This window comes from Osmerus eperlanus, chromosome 9 (assembly GCF_963692335.1).
Source record: "Osmerus eperlanus chromosome 9, fOsmEpe2.1, whole genome shotgun sequence".
Lineage (NCBI taxonomy): Eukaryota > Metazoa > Chordata > Actinopteri > Osmeriformes > Osmeridae > Osmerus > Osmerus eperlanus.
Window position 1 is genome coordinate 5,777,406 of NC_085026.1, and position 16,158 is coordinate 5,793,563.

At 45.1% G+C, this 16,158-nt stretch overlaps 2 protein-coding genes across 10 annotated transcripts; one reads left to right on the forward strand and one right to left on the reverse strand.

The window, feature by feature from the left end:
* Nucleotides 1-677: 677 nt before the first annotated feature.
* Nucleotides 678-12,374, reverse strand: jade1 (jade family PHD finger 1). 7 transcript variants are annotated; one of them, XM_062470338.1, is made up of 12 exons: nucleotides 12,229-12,374; nucleotides 11,179-11,268; nucleotides 10,915-11,007; nucleotides 10,648-10,718; nucleotides 5,957-6,114; nucleotides 5,439-5,623; nucleotides 5,089-5,300; nucleotides 4,789-4,956; nucleotides 4,549-4,665; nucleotides 3,817-4,383; nucleotides 2,263-2,380; nucleotides 678-2,151 (listed from the first exon to the last, which is right to left on the reverse strand). In XM_062470338.1, exons 2-12 carry the CDS (start codon nucleotides 11,225-11,227, stop codon nucleotides 1,301-1,303), a joined length of 2,589 nt encoding a protein of 862 aa, XP_062326322.1. In that variant the 5' UTR covers nucleotides 11,228-11,268; nucleotides 12,229-12,374; the 3' UTR covers nucleotides 678-1,300. The 7 variants fall into 7 exon arrangements, with proteins under 7 accessions (XP_062326322.1, XP_062326321.1, XP_062326318.1 ...); XM_062470337.1 differs by having other exon boundaries at nucleotides 12,225-12,368; XM_062470334.1 differs by lacking the exon at nucleotides 12,229-12,374 and adding an exon at nucleotides 11,430-11,501.
* LOC134027155 (zinc finger MYM-type protein 1-like) lies at nucleotides 11,798-16,142 on the forward strand. 3 transcript variants are annotated; one of them, XM_062470343.1, is made up of 3 exons: nucleotides 11,798-12,955; nucleotides 13,242-13,526; nucleotides 13,773-16,142. In XM_062470343.1, the coding sequence occupies exon 3, from the start codon at nucleotides 13,791-13,793 to the stop codon at nucleotides 15,045-15,047; it is 1,257 nt and encodes a 418-aa protein (XP_062326327.1). In that variant the 5' UTR covers nucleotides 11,798-12,955; nucleotides 13,242-13,526; nucleotides 13,773-13,790; the 3' UTR covers nucleotides 15,048-16,142. The 3 variants fall into 3 exon arrangements, with proteins under 3 accessions (XP_062326327.1, XP_062326326.1, XP_062326328.1); XM_062470342.1 differs by having other exon boundaries at nucleotides 11,798-13,526; nucleotides 13,753-16,142; XM_062470344.1 differs by having other exon boundaries at nucleotides 11,798-13,526; nucleotides 13,788-16,142.
* Nucleotides 16,143-16,158: the final 16 nt, after the last annotated feature.

Consider the following 16,158-nt stretch of genomic DNA (forward strand, 5'->3'; position numbering starts at 1 on the left):
GTCCTGCTGGCGTGGACCCTGGGTCCCTGGTCCTGATGGGGCGGGGCTGCACGCCCACTACTACAGCACCCTTCCTGTGAGGAACTGAGTACTAGATCCTTCTTTTATTGTATTTTTTTATATTTTGAGGGATGTTTGGTTTTACCCAGTCTGGACGAGATGTTATGAGGCTTGATGTTCCAGCATTTGGCTTGTGTTCTCGTTTCAGTTGAGTCACGTTTAAAGACTTTAACCATGAGGAGTTCAGAGAAGTCTGTTTAAAATTGCACCTTTTTATTTTTTTGGGACCTGTAATGAACGTGAGATCAGATTTCCTGCGGTGCTGGTCTGCACATGCTGTGTGTGGATCCTTGCAGTGATTATGGGATGAGTGAATGTTTTTTTTGTGAGCACTGTAATTAGTAGAGCTGAAGTGTATGATTAGGGGTATTGTAACTACTGTCATAGTAACCAGAGACTAATATGTACATACTGTATAAGTGGGAATAGTTAAGCATCTATTGTAAATACCATACAGCTCTTGTATGTTTGCAGTGCTGATGCCCTTTTGTGCAGGCCTTCCTAACTGTTGAATCATGCAATAAAAGTAAACATCTGCATGAAGTATTTATATGATGTCATTCCTCTTGACCAATGGGCTGTAAGCGATGATTCATTACAAAAGGGAGAAATGGCACTGCTTGAAAGGTTTCCATTTTTATTTGTGACAAAACTAAATTACTTTGCATAACTGTACAGCAGCAAGAAAACTGATTCAGTGTAAAAAAAAAAAAAAGTATCTGACAATTCGGTGCCATACTCTTAGTGCAAAGGGCTTCAAATAAAAGCTAGGCACATTATTTCAACCTCCTTCAGTTGAGGTTCTGGGCTGTAGAGGTGAAGGGTGTTGATGTGACTAGGACTTCCTGTATACAAACTATAGGACACAATTAGATTGTGTATTCATCCATCCCAGAATACCGCTGAAATAATTCTCATTAACACTTGATTCCAGGACACACATACTGCAAACAATTGACGACTGCAATTGTATAATTTAGCTTTGAAAAAAATATACTCAGTTTATGTACCCAAGCGATAGTCTTAACTCTGTAATAGCTTGTGAGTGGCATAATCAAGCCTTCTCAACTAGACTTTTATGAAGAAAATATAAAGAATCACAATGACAAATGTTACAAAAAATATACATATATTGATCTTCACTAACACAAAATAAGACACTACCAGCTAGTTAAGCTTTATCCACTACCCCTTACCCAGCCTCACTTTCAAGTGTTCTACCCTTTTTTTAAATGTTTTATCAAGAGGCCAGAACGCCCTGGCGGATGATGTCAGCGCAGTAGCGCCGGGCAAGGGCGGAGTCTCCCCGCAGCTGGTGAGAGTGACACCTCCTCACGCACGGCTCCGCCCCAGGGAGGCTGCCCTCAGTCCCGGTCCGTAGCCTCGTCCTGGGGTAGGAGGGCTCCCTGGGGCTGCAAGCAGGCCTGGAGGGGACTTTGCTGGGCTGGGGGGGCGTCTCCAACACCTCCGACGCTCTCTCACTCCTCCTGGGGATTCGAAACTTCCCCCAGTTTTTCAGATGGCTGCCCACGGCTGCAGAGAGCAGACCGTTGGCGCGAGCGCAGGGCTCCTTCCTCTGGCCCCCTGGGGGCTTGCTGGGTGCTGACATCGGCTGAGTGGATGGTCTGCAGTCACCAGGACTGTCCTCTGCAGAGGAGTTTCTATCACAGGTCCCCAGTCTGGTTCTGGTCTGGAGGAGGGACCTTTCCCTGCGTCCGCTCCTCCTCCTCTGCTCCATGTGCTGCTCGGCATCTGGCCTCAGTCTGGTCAGCACCACGCTGACCCTCCGCTGCTGCAAGTCTGGGTACAGGCCTCCCACCCAGACGCTGCCTCGGGCCCCAGAAGGCTGCACTCGGGGAGAGCGGACCTCATCAGGACGCTCCAGTCTGGTGTGGCTTTCCTCTTCCTTGACCGGCGTGTGCTGATCCTCCCTCCCTCTCTGATTGGTTGGCACCTGGACTGGACTCCTCCTGTGTCCCGCCTTCCCCCGCTCCTTCCTTCTTGAGCCGCGCGTGGCCGCGGTGCCGCGAGCAGACCTAACACCTGACTCAAGAGGCATCCTCTCCTCTGAGGCCTTGGTGGACGCATCACCTGACCAAAACGAGACATCATTCCAACAGTTAGGTTTGGTTAAGTGTTCATGAAGGCCAGGACCTCTTGGTTCCAGGGCAGGCAGGAGAGAGCGGGGGTCAGGCCACTCACCAGTCAGCTGCTGCTGGTCCAGCTGTCGGAGCTGCTGCTGGAGGACCTGCTCCTGAACACGCAGCAGCGCTCGCTTCATCTTCTCCCTCCGCGTCACCATGTAGGTCAGGTTACGCACCTGCAGGTTACACACCGTTACTAACCTTAAACATACACCGTTACTAACCTTAATACGGTTACTAACCTTAACCATACACCGTTACTAACCTTAAACATACACGGTTACTAACCTTAATACGGTTACTAACCTTAACCATAGACACTTACTAACCTTAATACGGTTACCAACCTTAATCATAGACACTTACTAACCTTAATACGGTTACCAACCTTAACCATAGACACTTACTAACCTTCATACGGTTACCAACCTTAACCATAGACAGTTACTAACCTTAATACGGTTACTAACCTTAATACGGTTACTAACCTTAACCATAGACAGTTACTAACCTTAATACGGTTACTAACCTTAATCATAGACACTGTTAGGCATGGACTTCACTTTGATTCCCTGGCTATGGGTGGCAGACTCCACGGCTAACCCTAACCACTTTGAGAGCCACTGAGTCCAGCTGTGCTTTACCTTTAACTCAGAATTGAAAGTTATGGCAGGATAGGCAATTTTTGCTTCAGCTTGAAATGAATCAAACTACAATATCCCACCCCCTACCTTCAAATCCACTGCCCCAAAACACAAAAATGCCCCCTGACTACTGCCAGAAGATAGGTAGACAGATAAGTAGCCCGTCCCATCATTGCATTTGGTCCGAATGCCATCCAATCATTAGTGCCAGTCCAACCTTAATGAGTCGTGTTTATTACAGTCCCACAGATATCGGATTGATTTAATTTTACTGTCAATCCTTGAGTTGTATTGGTTGCTATCAGGATGTGCAGTTTATTTCAGCAAATATGACAAAAAGTGCTTCTCAACAAAATTGCCTACCCTGCCTTTAGGTTACTCTTTAAAAGGTTAGCATACACAATTCTCAAAACCTGCTCATTTGACAAGTGAAAAAGGGGTATTTGCTGAGTTCTGCTTCCGAGTCTGTCTGTACTGCTCCTCTCCATGTGTGCATGCATATACAACCACAGACGTTTACTTCCTATTTATGAGGAACTGGAAGTTGACATGCACCAGTGTAGCCGTGCAGCGTGCTCCTGGAAGCAGATTAACGTCACAACGTATTCCCTAACCAGCATCAGACAAGATAGCAGCCAGGAATGTTGAACTATACTGCGGGTTTATTGGTAGCATTCCTTTACAGATCTGCATCATAGGTTCATTCTCCTGTCTGTCTGCTCTCCATGAGTTTAAGCTCCTCCTCCTCCCTGATGCTACAGCACCAAGCACCTGCTCCCAGGGGGGGCGTGCCGTGGGCAGGATGACGGCGTGGGGCAGGGGGGCAGTTTGGGGCGAAAAGGGGGGGCGGGGCAGGGTGAGGGGTTGGGGCAGGTTGGGTGGGCGGGGCAGGTTGGGTGGGCGGGGCAGGTTAAGGGGGCGGGGGGGGGCAGGGGGGCGAGGCAGGGGGCTGCGGCGGGGGGACCTACCCTCTCCAGGTCCTGGCGCAGGTGCGTGAAGAGCTGCAGCCTCCTGAGCAGGACGGCGTGCTGGCAGCGCGCCAGGCTCTCCTCCTCCTCCTGCCGGGGCCGGAGCAGCGGCTGGTTGAAGCCGGCCCGCCGCTTCAGCTTCCAGTACTGGAACACAAAGTCCACGGCCTGCTGGGCCACGGCCAGGCACTGGGCCACCTCCCCCACGTCCACGCACTGGTAGAAGTCCTCCTCCAGCTGCTGCAGCTTCAACCGGCGCAGGCTGACCCGCTGCTCCTCCTCCTGTTGCTGCTGGATGTTGAGGCCTCCGGGGGGGGGGCCGGGGGGAGCCCGCTGCTCCTCCTGCTCCTCTTTCATTCTCCCCCTCCTCCTCCTCCGCTTCTCTCTGGCCCCCTCACTCTCCTCCGCCCGGTTGTCCTCCCTGGACTTGCCCTCCAGGCCAGAGTGCTCGGGGCAGTAGGACTTGAACTTCACCTCGTCCTCCTCGGTCAAGATGGTGTTCATCTCCAGGCGGTTGTGAAGGCCACACGTCACGTGGAATGCGGTCCGGCAGTTCTTGGCTGAGCACTGAGGGGGAGGTGAAAATAGAGTCAGTGTGAATCCAATAGGAAGACATGAATCATGTGTCGTGTTTTTTTGTTGTTGTGACATTTTATTGTGATATACGACAATGTCTGCACAATGAACACATTCCTAGAGTTTCTAGTGTCGGTGTGTGGGGCTCCTGAGCACCTGTATGCACGCGCCGGTGCTCTTCTTACACAGGCAGCACAGCAGCGCCCAGCGGCTACTGGGGATCTGGGATATATTGGTTATGGGCTCCATCTTCTCTGGGTTCCCAATGCTCACCTGCAGAAACAGACGTTAGGTAACGTTTGGAAGGTGTCTGGAGTCATCCCTCCGCTACTGTGGGAGAACCAGACGGGTCAGGGGTCACACCTCAGGGACCGTCAGGGGTCAGGGGTGGCTCACCTCTGGGATCCACAAAGCACAGCTGACATGAACCCACTTGGTTCCACTCCGGGTGGGTTTCATGGCGCCGCCCTCCCGGGGGCACAGCTGGCACCGGGGTTGGAGGCCGAGGGCACAGCTCCGACACAGCCAGCTCCCAGCCGGAACCTTCTGGATGCCATAGCACGCCTGCCAGGGGACCAGGGCCAGTTAGCACACACACACACACACACCTTAACCACACCAAAACATAAACAAACCCACAAACACACGAAAAATCCAAACCCGCCTGGTCATGGTGAGGGTTAACAAACTGCCTACCTGGTGCACGCAGATGTTGCACTTGTCACAGAAGACCATCTCGTTGTTGTCCTCCCCGTCAGGAGACTGGCACACGTCGCACACCACGTCCTCGTCGTACTCGATGCCCAGGCCCTCCTCCGTCTTCATGGTGAGGCTCATGTTGTCATAGCAACGGCGCTCAAACTCCTCCATGACCCTCTCCATGGTGATCTCGTCCAGCACTGGCATCCCTACAGCAGCAAACACGTTCACACTGTCATCCCTACGGCAACGACACGTTTAGCGCTGGCGTCCCTACACTGGAACAGCGGGGGCTGGATGTGTCATGAGGAGGGTCTAGATGGAGGGGGGGGGGGGGGGGTTCTTACCCATCCGACAGAACTCCTGGTTGACGATGTGCAGCCAGGCCACGTCCTGCTCGTTCAGGTCGTAGCGACACGTCCCCTCCGCCAGCGCCAGGACGTCCACGTAGCCCAGCGCCGGGCAGCCTGGCGAGCGGAGACGGCTCTTGGGCCGGGTGAACCTGGCCTCCGTCCCCTGGTCCGCTGCCAGCCTGGAGGAGCACGGGCCTCAGGGATCATTTACAGAACGATGAGCACGCGCTTTAAGCAGTGCATTGGCGATGTTCAGCCCCCCAAAAAATCAAGGATCAAAAAGTTCCTCATCCTAACAGTATTTCAATGGTCAGTCAAGGGACAGTCTGTATTTGACCGGGCACAGTGCAAAATAACCATATCTTAACTACAATATCATTGCAACTGCATAGTACAGCGTTTAAAGCATGATAAGAATGATATCTTACTAGGATTGTTTAGCCTGGTGACCTGTTAACAATAACCAGAAGGGGAGTATGAGAGGCGGAGGGAGCGGGTCTGTGCTGCCGTACCGTGCGACGGGCTGGGGGATGGACTGGGGGGAGACCGGCACCTGCACCCCCTTCTCCCACTGCTGCCTCCAGGGGTCCGCCAGCACATAGAACTCCTCTGGGGCCAGCTGGCACGAGTCATGCAGCTTCATGGCTGTGATCAAGTCTGTCCTGAACACCTGCACCATGGGGCCAGAGGACAGAGTCACCAAGAGGAACATCCAGCATTGTGTCACACGAGAGAGACACAGAGAGAGAGAGGAAAGGAGAGAGACAGAGAGAGACTTCTGTCTAATACAAAAACTCCTGGACCAACTACAGTCATTCTGTCAGCCCTTTTCTGATGAAAAGATCCAAAGGTCAAGAAGATTTACTTTCTCACTGGGATCCACTGTCATAGGACAAACACATTATTTGGATGTAAATTTACCATTTACGTGGCTGTAAATTAGGTTAAAGACAAAGTCAGAAGACTTTAATTTAAGAATTAAAACACGGTTGAAAATAATCGAATTAATAATAGAACCAATTGCACTATAGCAGAAGTGTGGGCTCCAGTAACACACCAAGAGTTTGACACACCCCATCAAAACTCTTTAACCTTTTCATGTTCCTGTTAAATTTGCCTGAAAACGCCTAAACAGCATACCCAAAGTAAATTGGAAGCTGTTCTTGAACCATTTGGAGTACATGCATGTAAATGATCTCTTTTGAAAGCTGACACTCTGAAGTTATGTCCCCTGTTGTCAGGACCCCTGTCAGTCCTTCTAGTGTTGAGTAATAGAAGCTTGAACACAAGGAAAGTGAAAATTTCTATTTCCGCCTAGATTTTGTTTTGAAAACAGAGGCCTGAATAGGCCTAGAGGTGGTAGGTATTATCTGGAAGACTAAATTGGACCACAGGTTGAAGCCTTACCCAATTCAAATCAAAAGTCAAACATAATACCACAATATATTCATATTTGACACATGTTTTTATAAGAGTACATCCAGGAATTTTCTAAAAGGGTCTTTTGGAGACTCCAAAATGACCCTTTGTAACCAAGGTCAAGGTCAAATAAAAAGGTATTATTTTTCATAATTGTTATCTCTAATGAAAGGTGGTACTTAGAACTATCATATATAATAGCTAAATCCCTAATTAGTAATACTGAAACACAAAAACTGAAGCATGAACACATTGGAGTGCTTTATCTGATTCCAAGGATTGGCGCACAAAGAACACTGATTCTGTCAACCATATTGCGCAATCGACTGTTATTTTGAAGGCTCCACAGACGCATACAAATGAGGTATTGGCATTTTCAGCTAGCTGTCAGCTACAAGGCTAACGAGCTAATTTCAGAGCCAGTCGAAGCCAGTTCGAGAAATTTGTTTAGAACGAGTGTGGGGGGGGGGGGCGGGGGGGGGGCAGGACGCACAGACCTAGTTGGCTTTAGAGGGCTGTCAACGGGGCATGGAAGCTCCTATTGGGTCGAACAAGGTGTCAATCAAAAGGGGAGGGTTCAACGGACATTTTGAGACCTTCATTTTGTAAATACTCCGTTGATAAATCTGAGAAAATAACACTTTTATGTGAACAAGTTGTTTCTTCCGTCGGCTAACTTGCATAATGAAACAAAGGATAATGGCTATTCATGAACGTAAAACATTGTATTTGGACGAATTACTTTACATGGTTAGATACTTTGAACCCTTGGGACTTACGCAGATCAAGTTTTGATGGCATGATTTGCACACCTGGACCTATTTGAACAACTTAGGGTGAGTACAACTTTTTTCTTTGGCATTGTTGAAGGAATGTTCACCGGAAAAAGACGTTGACTTTGCTTGCTATTGCGACTTGATCTTGAATTGGTTTATTTCAATGGAAGCACAAGAATCGTAGCTTTCCAACGATGTATAACATGTGTAGCGTCTAAAAAATATATTTTTTAGAATTTAGTGCGTCGTAACTGAGGAAGGGGGAGGCAGCATTTTTGTCTCGCGAGCGAAACAGGAGCGTAAACAGGTTAAACACCTCAGAGTCCACAGGAAAACTAAAAACATCTCTTCAATTGGCCTGAAGTAGGCCAATCCCCACTTCTAATCAACATTCAAAAAGAGCAATAAAATGTTAACGTCATTATTTGTTAAAGTGACCCCCAGTTCTACCAACACCAAGCCCTGAACTGCCAAGAGGAACAGAGATAAAAGTGCCAGCTGGTCCAGAGGGTCAGTTCACACAGCAACTCCACCACACCTCAGGACAGCACTCAGTCAATTTGGCCAAACCAAATGACGAGAAAACTAAAGGAAAAATACAGAACAAACTAGAATGCTATTTCGACACTGCATTGTGTACAGACAGTAAACAAATGGAAGACTACCTGACCACTGTGTCTGATCAAAACATAAAGAAGACATTAACTATGTACTGACACAGTGAGCACAGCCTGGCCGTAGAGGCCATCACAGGCAGACCTAGCACTCAGGGAGGAGAGGCTGTGGTCAGTCTAATCACAGGGAGAGGCCTTTGGTTAGCTTCCTAACCAAATGTGACCTTCACAGAAAAATTTAAACATACTTCACCAAAATGATGATCAAATGGAGAAAGAAAGAAAAAAATACAATTATTTACATTGTTAATAGTTTTGGAAGAAAAGTATGTAGGAACCTGCAATGACCATGTGTATGTATAAGTACATGCATGTTTGTATTTGTGTCATATCTACTATATGTATACTGTGTACAGTCTGTTTGTTTTGGCAATATTTGAAATACAGTTAGGTCCATAAATATTTGGACATTGACACAATTTTCATCATTTTGGCTCTGTATACCACCACAATGGATTTGAAATGAAACAATCAAGATGTGCTTTAAGTGCAGACTTTCAGCTTTAATTTCAGGGTATTTACATCCAAATCAGGTGAACGGTGTAGGAATTACAACACATTTTATATGTGGCCCCCCCCTTTTTAAGGGACCAAAAGTAATTGGACAATTGGCTGCTCAGCTGTTCCATGGCCAGGTGTATGTTATTCCCTCATGGGAGTTCGTTATTTCATTGACAAGGAGCAGATAAAAGGTCTAGAGTTCATTTCAAGTATGGTATTTGTGTTTGGAATCTGTTGCTGTCAACTCTCAATATGAAGTCCAAAGAGCTGTCACCATCAGTGAAGCAAGCCATCGTTAGGCTGAAAAATCTAAACAAACCTATCAGAGAGATAGCAAAAACATTAGGTGTGGCCAAATCAACAGTTTGGTACATTCTTAAAAAGAAAGAACGCACTGGTGAGCTCAGCAACACCAAAAGACCCGGAAGACCACGGAAAACAACTGTGGTGGATGACAGAAGAATTCTTTCCCTGGTGAAGAAAAACCCCTTCACAACAGTTGGCCAGATCAAGAACACTCTCCAGGAGGTAGGCGTATCTGTGTCAAAGTCAAAAATTAAGAGAAGACTTCACCAGAGTAAATACAGAGGGTTCACCACAAGATGTAAAGTTTACATCTTGTGGTGAACTCACCAATGGTTTACATTGTAAACCATTGGTGAGTCTCAAAAACAGGAAGACCAGATTAGAGTTTGCCAAAAAACATCTAAAAGACCCTGTACAGTTCTGGAACAACATCCTATGGACAGATGAGACCAAGATCAACTTGTACCAGAATGATGGGAAGAGAAGAGTATGGAGAAGGGAAGGAACTGCTCATGATCCAAAGCATACCACCTCATCAGTGAAGCATGGTGGAGGTAGTGTTATGGCATGGGCATGTATGGCTGCCAATGGAACTGGTTCCCTTGTATTTATCGATGATGTGACTGCTGACAAAAGCAGTAGGATGAATTCTGAAGTGTTTCTGGCAATATTATCTGCTCAGATTCAGCCAAATGCTTCAGAACTCATAGGACGGCGCTTCACAGTGCAGATGGACAATGACCCGAAGCATACTGCAAAAGCAACCAGAGTTTTTTAAGGCAAAGAAGTGGAATGTTCTGCAATGGCCAAGTCAATCACCTGACCTAAATCCAATTGAGCATGCATTTCACTTGCTAAAGACAAAACTGAAGGGAAAATGCCCCAAGAACAAGCAGGAACTGAAGACAGTTGCAGTAGAGGCCTGGCAGAGCATCACCAGGGACGAAACCCAGCGTCTGGTGATGTCTATGGGTTCCAGACTTCAGGCTGTCATTGACTGCAAAGGATTTGCAACCAAGTATTAAAAGTGACAATTAGATTTATGATTATGTTAGTTTGTCCAATTATTTTTGGTCCCTTAAAAAGGGGGGGGCCACATATAAAATGTGTTGTAATTCCTACACCGTTCACCTGATTTGGATGTAAATACCCTGAAATTAAAGCTGAAAGTCTGCACTTAAAGCACATCTTGATTGTTTCATTTCAAATCCATTGTGGTGGTATACAGAGCCAAAATGATGAAAATTGTGTCAATGTCCAAATATTTATGGACCTAACTGTATATCTTAACATGCCAATAAAGCACTTGCAGTTGAAAAGGGGGGGGGGGGTAGCTGCTGGAGAGAGACGAGATATATATATATCAGTGATATAACTGAACTGAGGAAGACATAGAAACAGAGAGAGGGAGACAGAGGGAGATAGAGAGGAGGAGATAGAGAGGAGGAGACAGAGAGAGGAGAGACAGCGCGAGGGAGAGAAACAGAGAGACAAAGAAAGAAAGGAGAGAGAGGGAAGAGGTTGTACCTCTGAGGGTTTGGTCCCCTGACTTTTTCTGTGGAGCAATTTAGACTGCTGCGACCAGGACGTGGAATTACCTTAGAGGACAAAAAAGAACATACTAATTTAGTTGCATTGAAACTAATAAGGGTAATTAACCCTTCCTTTCCCTATAAATGCTAAAACTGTTACTGTGTAAATCACCATGTCTTATTGGGGAGAGTGTTGTTCGCAGGAAACTGAATGTCTGAACCCTGCCCCTAACCTGCAGACATCTCTCCCTGCTCCTCTAACCTGCAGACATCTCTCTAAGAGTCCCCAGGCCACGCCTCTCACTGCTCCTCAGGCAGTAGGCCTGCTCTCTCTCCTTATACTTCTGTTTCTTCCCTGAACATGGAGTATACATTCATATTTAGGAAATAAATCCTACTATATATTATATATACACACATATATATTCAAAACGAATTTAATTGCTACGTTTGAATTTGTATTCAATAGTTTTCTGTCAAGTAATGAGGCCTGTTTGAAGCTTGCCCTGTGCTGAAGGCTGCTTACTTCCATGGTCTGAGTCCTCGCTGCTGCTGTCGTGTCGGGTTCTCTTCATGTTCCTGGGATGATGATGTGATGTACTGGTCTCTGGTAAGTCTGAAAGGAGAGCGATCATCAGTAACTTACTAAATCAACAGAGCAGATGCCGTGATGTACATTTTCAATACACGTTCAATAGCTGACATTATCCTCGCATTGTGGAATATGGCTACTATATGTTGTTTGTTTACACGAGTCAGACGAAAAGTGTGTGAGACCTGTCATGCGTGTTAAGACGAAAGTGCCTTCCAGCCCGCTCGCTAACCCACAAGAGACTAGACTAATTAAACCAGGTCTGACAAACATGCAACCCTCCTTTCAGTAAATGTAACACGTGTACACAAACGCGTCATAATAGCCTACATCAGATGAGCAGTCAAAAGGTAAACACGCAGCGCTAAAACAAAATCCAACCACTCCAGCCCCCACAAGTAAAACTTAGAACTTATTTGCTACTGTAGTCTAGCTAGTTTTGAAGTAAAACACATCTGCTACATTGATGCACCGCTTGTGGTAAAACGCCCACAAGCACAAGCTTCGCCAACCAGCAACTGGCTGGTTAGCGAGAAACAACCAGGCCAAATGGTTCTATCTGATGATTTACGATTTTTTTTTTTGCAAGGTTGTGTAGCTCGCCGGCTAACAAGATAGTGCTAGCTAACTGTGCGTGGTCAGCTAGCTAGCTAAGTAGTTAGCTGTCATTAAAGCGTACAAAAACAATATTATTGAACCTGTATAGCTACTTTTCTAATGTTTTAGCATTACTTCAACTTGCATCATAACAATTATGCTAAGTGGATACAGTATACCATATTCCGCCCAGTGAACTTAATCTTTAGCGCCATTTTAAATGACGTTGCTGATGCTGTTTCTAGCGACGGGTTTACGTTACCCGCTTATTTAGCTAGCTAGCTTTCCACTATAGTTACACTAGTTTTCAATGAACTCAGCCAACTTCTGGCAGAATGCTAGTATCTTAAACCCATGTACAATTATTTTTAAATACACAGTACCTACAGAACTTCCGGCAAGTGCGGCTGGTCTAAATGTTGTGAGTAGTTTTAAGCAGCAGTGAGTTCAGTCCGACCAGGAGCATTCCAAATATACTGACACGCTGTCGGCCTGAAGTCGACTCTGCCCTATTTACTGCTGGTCGTTATTAAACTACTGTTTTACGCCACTAGAGTGCACTCACACCGAAAAACAAGTTGTCATCCATAACTTTATCAGTGCACACCCTGTTATCTGGATCACATCAGCTGTAGTTGAGTGACTGTAAATTGTCAGTTTGAAACACTTAATCACAACAATCCAAACTGCACCTTCGCAACTCGTGTCCTTAGTGTTAGTTCTGGTGGTGATAACGAACAGGTCTCCACTGAACTCAAATCCATAGCAATCACTCATACATAGTCACGTTGATCAATGGGCACCATGCGCGGGGGGGATGGGGGGGCAGGGGGGTCCAGTGCCACTGTGACAACAAGCTTGTCACTTGTGATCCCCCTAAATGTGGAGTCTGATTTTTTTTTTTACATAACCATTTTTTTTCTATCGTTCTTTTTTTATATCCGTTATTAGACAGTGGCAACGCGGAACACTAATGTAACCCACACGTTTTCTAGACGGACTGCTTTAGCCGGAACACAACATTATCGTACCATCTGCAAGTTTTTTCTATTCAGAAGTTGTAAGAAATTCTGCGCGAATATTATAGTTAAAGCACAACGAAGGACATATAGAGGTGACTAAAATTGTTCATATGTTGTATTTGTATTAAATGCATAACAGAAGTGTAACGTTAGATCAGCTAATCTTAACCTGGCCGTTTGTTACTTTGTGGCAGTATGAAAAAGGATAAAATATATGATCAACTAACTCATGGTGTTGAGTGTTTTTACTTAAACCACACTCAGTAAACGCATTTTTTGTAACGTTAAACAGTCAGATATAAAGGGTAGTTACCTAGCAAGTCAGTATTTTCAGTAAATGAATTAATAAGCTTGGTCCCCATTTCTTTTGTTCTATAGATCTCACCAAAATGGAGAAAGAAGGACATCATGTCCTTCTTCCAAAGAAAAGAGGCAGACAGTGACACAGAGCCAGATGCTTCAGGTGTGGAGAGAGCAAGAGAGCAGAGAGCCTGCAGAGAGAGAGAGAGCAGGAAGACTTGTCTGACGGAGAGACTGAGAGTGAAGGTATAGTAGAGCAGGAAAGTGAGACAGATGGAGAGACTGAGGCTGAGGGGGATGTAAAGGCTGAGAGTGAGACACCAACTGAGGAGCCACGTGCGTCCACAAGCAGTGGACCATCAGGTTTGTGATGTTGAATAACTCTGTGGTTACTTGTAAAGCAGTCCAATTAGTCCGTTTACATGGTGTATAGAAATGAGTCGGTTTGTGATTGAACTGAATTCGTATTTAACATGCTACTGGGCTTGTGATATAGATATCAGATGGATTTCAGAAGTTGCCCGATGGCAATGGTATATCTAAAATTACCCAAATACATACTTTTAATTATATATTTTTTCCTTGGCAGATATCGGCAAATCGCGGGAGGAACCACCGGTGCAGCCAATGATGAACATGTACCCAAGAACTCTGATGGAGGACTCTGATGTACATGCCCTAAACAAGAAACACAGCAAACAGGTTCAAGAAAATCAGGACTATATTAAAACAATAGGAGAAGTACTACTAGTTACAGCCACACAAAACATTGCACAAAGAGGACTCGATGAGTCTGCTGAGTCAGATAATAAAGGGAACTTCATGGCAATCCTAGAAACAATAGCTAAGCATGACACAACTGTGAAAAAGAGGTTGACTTCCATTCATAATGCAAAATATAAAAGCAAAGGGATTCAGAATGAGGTTCTGAGTTGTTTGGCAGACATGGTTCGAACACAAATTATAGAAGAAGTGAAAGACAGTGAGGTCTTTAGCATAATGGCAGACGAAACGAAAGACGTAAAAAAAAAGGAGCAGATATCTCTAGTACTCAGGTACTATTTCAGTGGAGCTGTCCATGAGAGCTTTCTCCACTTTGAATCGGCTGATCGACTAGATGCAGCAGGGCTTACTGACAGAATCATACACATATTAGAAAGTCATGGTCTTGAATACAAAAACAACCTAGTAGGCCAAGCATATGACAGTGCTTCAGTTATGAGTGGCAAGCATTCAGGTGTCCAGGCACGCATTAAAGAACAAGCAAAGCATGCCTTTTACATCCACAGCAGTGCACACTGTCTAAACTTAGTTTTAGTGGATACAGTCAAAGATGTTCCTGAGGTAAGACAGTTCTTCTCCTTACTAGAAAGACTATATGTCTTCACATCTGGGTCATATGTGCATCAAAAATGGCTTAGCATACAAAAAGAGATGTACCCAGGTACACCTAGAGAGCTTCAGAGACTAAGTGACACTCGCTGGGCATGTCGATATATGGCTCTACATACTATTATTGATAGATTGCCTGCCATTAAGCGAGTCCTGCAAGACATAGTCCAAGAACACAATAGTGACAGATCTGTTGAGGCACGAGGTCTGCTTGCACAGATAGATTTACAATTCATTGTGTGCCTTGTTACACTTCATAAAGTGTTTGGAGAAGCAACATTTCTATCTGATATGCTAAAGTCTTCATCACTTGACCTGTCCAAGGTTGTTGATTTAGTTGAAGCCTTAGTTCAAACTTTGAATGATTACAGGGATGAGTCTTTTTTTGATGATCTATGGAATGAAGTGTTGAACACAGCTGAGCAATGTGATACTGCAATACACCCCCCTGCAAAACGACCAAAAAAGATCAATTTAATGGAGACTGTGTAGTCAGTACAATGGGTCAGAGGTCAGATTCAGAACGAGAAAAAGGCAGTTTTCGTACAACTCTTTTCTACCCAGTTTTAGATCATATGCTCAGTGAGCTTAACAGAAGGTTCTCTAGCAAAAACTGTGACATAATGAATGGCATCCAAACTCTAAACCCTACAAGTGATGTGTTTCTCAAAGAGAAATCCCTGTTTCCATTTGCGAGAATGTATGAATCAAATATTGAGGACTTGGGGCATGAACTACATCATTTCAAAAGAATTTTAGAAAGGAAAATACAGAGTGGCATGCAGAGACCCTCCAGTGTAGTAGAGCTGACATTAGTCATTGAGCCTTATAAAGAAGTTTTCTTTGAGCTCTTTAAACTGTGCAAGATAGCTGTTTCAATCCCTGTTAGTACTGCTTCTTGTGAACAGAGTTTTTCTGCACTAAAGCTGGTGAAAACGTATCTCAGGTCCACAATGTCAGATGACAGATTAAGAAATTTAGGTGTATTAAGTATCGAGTCAAGGAAGGCAAAGGCCTTGAATCTAGATGAATTTGCTGATCTTTTTGCAAAAAAACACAAAAACCGTAGAATACAGTTGCTGTGACTGATATTGAATATGTAATGCAAATGTAAAAATATAATGGAAATGCAAATAAATTGTTTAATGATTGTAAACATGGTATTTTGCCTGTTAATGCCTGCAATGCAGTGAATAAAACTATATGACAGCAATGACGTCTAATGTAACTGGCCCCTCTAACAGTACAACTGGCCCCAGCTTGGCCCCCCCCCCAATTGAAATGGCCTAGAACCCCCACTGCTGGGCAGACAATTTTACTTCCGGTCTCAGTGAGGGTAGTTTTCATAGAATCATTGGGAAGACAAATCAAGTACAGTCATTGTTTCTGAAAATGGCTGACAGCTGGTACTATTACAAGTTTAAAGGATACTTGTTAAAAGACGTAACGCTTAAATGTGCTGTAAGCCAAAAGTAAAATAAAACAAGGGACGCCTTCTCAATGTAAATGTTCAAACTAGAGGTCAGCGCCACACATTGGACACTAGAGGGTAGGTTTACAGATGAACACAACGGAAATAATTTTGTGAGACAAAGATTTTAAT